Source organism: Hyaloscypha bicolor, assembly GCF_002865645.1.
Source record: "Hyaloscypha bicolor E unplaced genomic scaffold K444scaffold_55, whole genome shotgun sequence".
In the NCBI taxonomy this organism is placed as follows: domain Eukaryota; kingdom Fungi; phylum Ascomycota; class Leotiomycetes; order Helotiales; family Hyaloscyphaceae; genus Hyaloscypha; species Hyaloscypha bicolor.
In genome coordinates, this window is record NW_020194557.1 from 742703 (window position 1) to 746290 (window position 3588).

Below are 3588 nucleotides of genomic sequence, written 5' to 3' on the forward strand. Positions count from 1 at the left end.
TAATAGTTTAAGAATACTAAGCTTCTAGAATTAAGGAATTAAGTAATACGGAATAGAAAACGGAAGGTAAAGAAGAAAAATAGAGCCTGGTATTATAACCGGTAGTAATATTAGAGGAAATAGGAAGATACCGGAATTTCCTATAGATTCTTTTATTTTAGGTTTAGAAGTTCAGGAAATCGATAATATTTTTAGAGAAACTAAAATAGAAAAGGCTTTAATTAGAGTATTAATAAAAGTAGTTCCGGATTTAATAGAAAAGGAAGTAAAAAAGGTATTAAGTAAAGATATTTCTGAAAAAGAAATAAAGTAATATCTTCTAATAGTAAAGAAATATATTCCCGAAGCTGAGAAATATTAAACCTAAAACTAGAAAGAATTCTGAAATATATAGAAGCTTAAAGAAAATATATTAAAATACCGGATAAAAAGGTGCTTTCTATACTTAATTAGGAAGAAGCTAAGTAGAAAGGTTATAAATTCCGGAGATTAGATAAAAAGAATACTAAAGAAAATAGCTATAGCTTTTAAAGAAAAAGATAATAACTATAGTTTATTTCTAGTTACAGAAGTATATAAAATAAAGAATAAGAAAATTCGACTAGTAAATACTAATAATAGAACTAGAAAAGGCCCAGATAAATGTCCGGACTAGTTTAAGAGATCCAAAACTAGAGAATACTTATAGAAATATACTAGAAAGTATAAGAACTATCTTTTACTAAGAATATTAGCTATTTTAAGAGATTTATAACTTACTCCGGAATACCTTAAATAATTAGATATTAGTAACTGGCTTTAGGAAAAGAAACTAACTATATTCCGAGAATTAATAGTTAATTAAAAAGATATAATTATATTTAATTAGAAAGAAGTAGGAAAAGTTTATAAGAATATTAGCTTATTTATTCTAATTAAAACTATTAAATATAAGGCCTGGCAAGAGAAGAATTTCCTATATCCTAAAGCTCTAGTACTAGTAATAATAAAAATACTATTAGAATATTTAGATTATAGAGTTCTTGAGAAATATAATAAATCTTACTAAAATCTATAATTCTTAGTTATAAAGAAGGTTACTAGAACTTATAGACTAATTAATATTACTATAAAGATAAATTCAGTAATTTTATAAGATACTAATCTACTTCTATCTACTAACGAGATCTCGGAGGAATTTATTAGATATACTTATATTTCTCTAATTAATTTCTTTTCTAGATATAATTAACTTATACTAGATTCTTATAATAGAGATTTAACTATATTTATAATGCCTCTGGAACTATTAAGAATAATTATACTGCCTCAGGAAGCTACTAATTCTATTATATAGTTTATATAAATTATTATAACTATTCTAGAAAATCTATTTCCTAAAATCGCTATATTATTTATTAATAATATTAGAGTTAAGAGACCTTATATAGACTATAATAGGCAGTTTATTTTATCTGGAATTTGGCGTTTTATATTCGAATATCTTTAAAACCTAAATATAACCTTAAATAGAGTTAAATAAGCCGGGGCTAGTATTAGAGAAAAATCGCAGTTCTATTATAATAATATAATTATTATTAGCTTTATTTATAGAGTATTTGAAAGAAGCCCTTTAAGCTCAGGAATTACTAAAATCTTAAAATAGGAATATTATAATAGTATAACTAAAGGTAAGGCATTTATCGGAATTATTATTTATTATTATATTTAGATTAAAGGTTTTATAATTATTACTGAATTTATTTACTACTTAATAAAGAAAGATATAATATAGAACTAGAGTAGCGAATAAAAGCAAGCTATATAAATTCTTTAAGAAAAGCTTATTACTACTTTAATACTCTGCAAGTTATACTATAATCCGTTAGAAGATTAGGGAATAATTATATTAGTAGTAAATACTAGCCTAAATAGATAGGACAGAACTTTTAGTTAATATAATAATAAAGGAAAAAAGAGAGTTATATAATATAAGTCTGGAATCTGGAATAATACTAAACGGAGATATAATACTACTAAGAGAAAATACTAAGGGCTAGTAAAATATCTGCAGAAAGTATAATTCTAGCTTTATAAAGTTTACTTTATTTTTAAACTAGACGCTAATATACTTGTTATATAGCTAAGTAAAGCGGCTATAGATTTTTCTAGAGCTTTAGTTATTTGCTAGCTAGTATAAATTTAACTATTTAACTTTAAAGTCAAGTATATTAAAGGAACTAAATATACTACTACTAACGGATTATTAAGACGCCTATAATAAGAAGGTAATACTAAAGATAATGAGAATATTAATAAATAGTTAGTAATAGAGTTTAATACTATTAAAATAATGCCTATTAGATAGAAAGTTCGGTTAAAGGAAGCGGTTCCGGTTCAGTCACGTGACATCGTTTTAAGAAATCAGATTCCCAAAATCTTTACTAGATATTTGAATACTAGTATCCAGTTACTAGAAATTAATAATTAAAGCCTTACTATATCTGGAAGCGAATTAGTAATATTAATAATTAATAATATTCGGAAGTTATATAGTAAAAGCCGCGGCTTTTTATATATAACCTCTAGTAAAATAGTAAATAATAATACTAACTCTTATACTTTACTTAATAATCCGATATTTTTATTAAATCTTTTAGATAATAGCTATTTCGAATAGTACTAGAATATTATATAATATCTTATAATACTTTTTAGACCGGAAGAAATATCTAGAGCCGAGTTTTAAAAGTTAAGTAAAGAAGCTTTAAATTATAGTATAAGAGATTAATTACTATAAAGAATTATATCTAAAGTATATTTGCCTTAACTTATTATTAATAATTAAAAGTAAAGGGAAATCATTATTAAAGAGCTATATAATAAGATTAGATATACCGGAAGAGAAAGCACTTTTTGCTTAATAGCTAGCTATTATTACTAGAAAGGTTATTATAACTATATATAAAAGTATATTAGTACTTATAAAGTCTATTAATATAAGAGTAAAAAAAAATAAGAAGAAGCTCTATATCTAATAAAAGCTATATCTCTTTTCTATTACCTTAGAATTAATATAATTAAACTACTAGACTATAAAGAATATAACTTATTAGTTATTACTAGAGATAACTTCTTAGGATAAATTAAAGCTAGATCTTTAAAGAATTCAACTAGTAAGAAGATTACTAAGTTTATTTAGGAAGAAATTATTTACAGGTATAGTTTATTTAGGTAGCTTAAGGTAAATAGCGGATCGGAATTTAAAGAAGTAGTAATTTAAGAGCTTAATAAGCTAGAAATTAATAGAATTATTATTTTGGCCTATAATTCTAAAGGAAATAGCATAATTAAAAGAGGATATTAACTAATTATTCAAGTACTTATTATACTTATAATAGATAAAAAGAAGCCTTAGATAGATTTACTATTATATATTCTATTTACTAATTAAGTTACTATATATAAACTAACTAGATTTACCTTCTTTTATATAGTTTATAATAGGAAAGCTATATTACCTGTAAAAATACGCTTTCTAACCTAAAGAATATTTAAATAAAATAAAGTCTATAATAGAGAAATATTTCTGGAAATATATATAAAGTA

At 23.3% G+C, this 3588-nt stretch overlaps 1 protein-coding gene across 1 annotated transcript; it reads left to right on the forward strand.

Moving 5' to 3' along the window:
• Nucleotides 1-868: 868 nt before the first annotated feature.
• On the forward strand, nucleotides 869-1048 carry K444DRAFT_525799 (uncharacterized protein; the record flags this gene model as incomplete). The annotated part of the gene is made up of 1 exon (XM_024874481.1): nucleotides 869-1048. A coding segment is annotated over one exon (180 nt), but the record flags the coding sequence as incomplete, so codon positions are not given.
• Between the last annotated feature and the right edge of the window lie 2540 nt (nucleotides 1049-3588).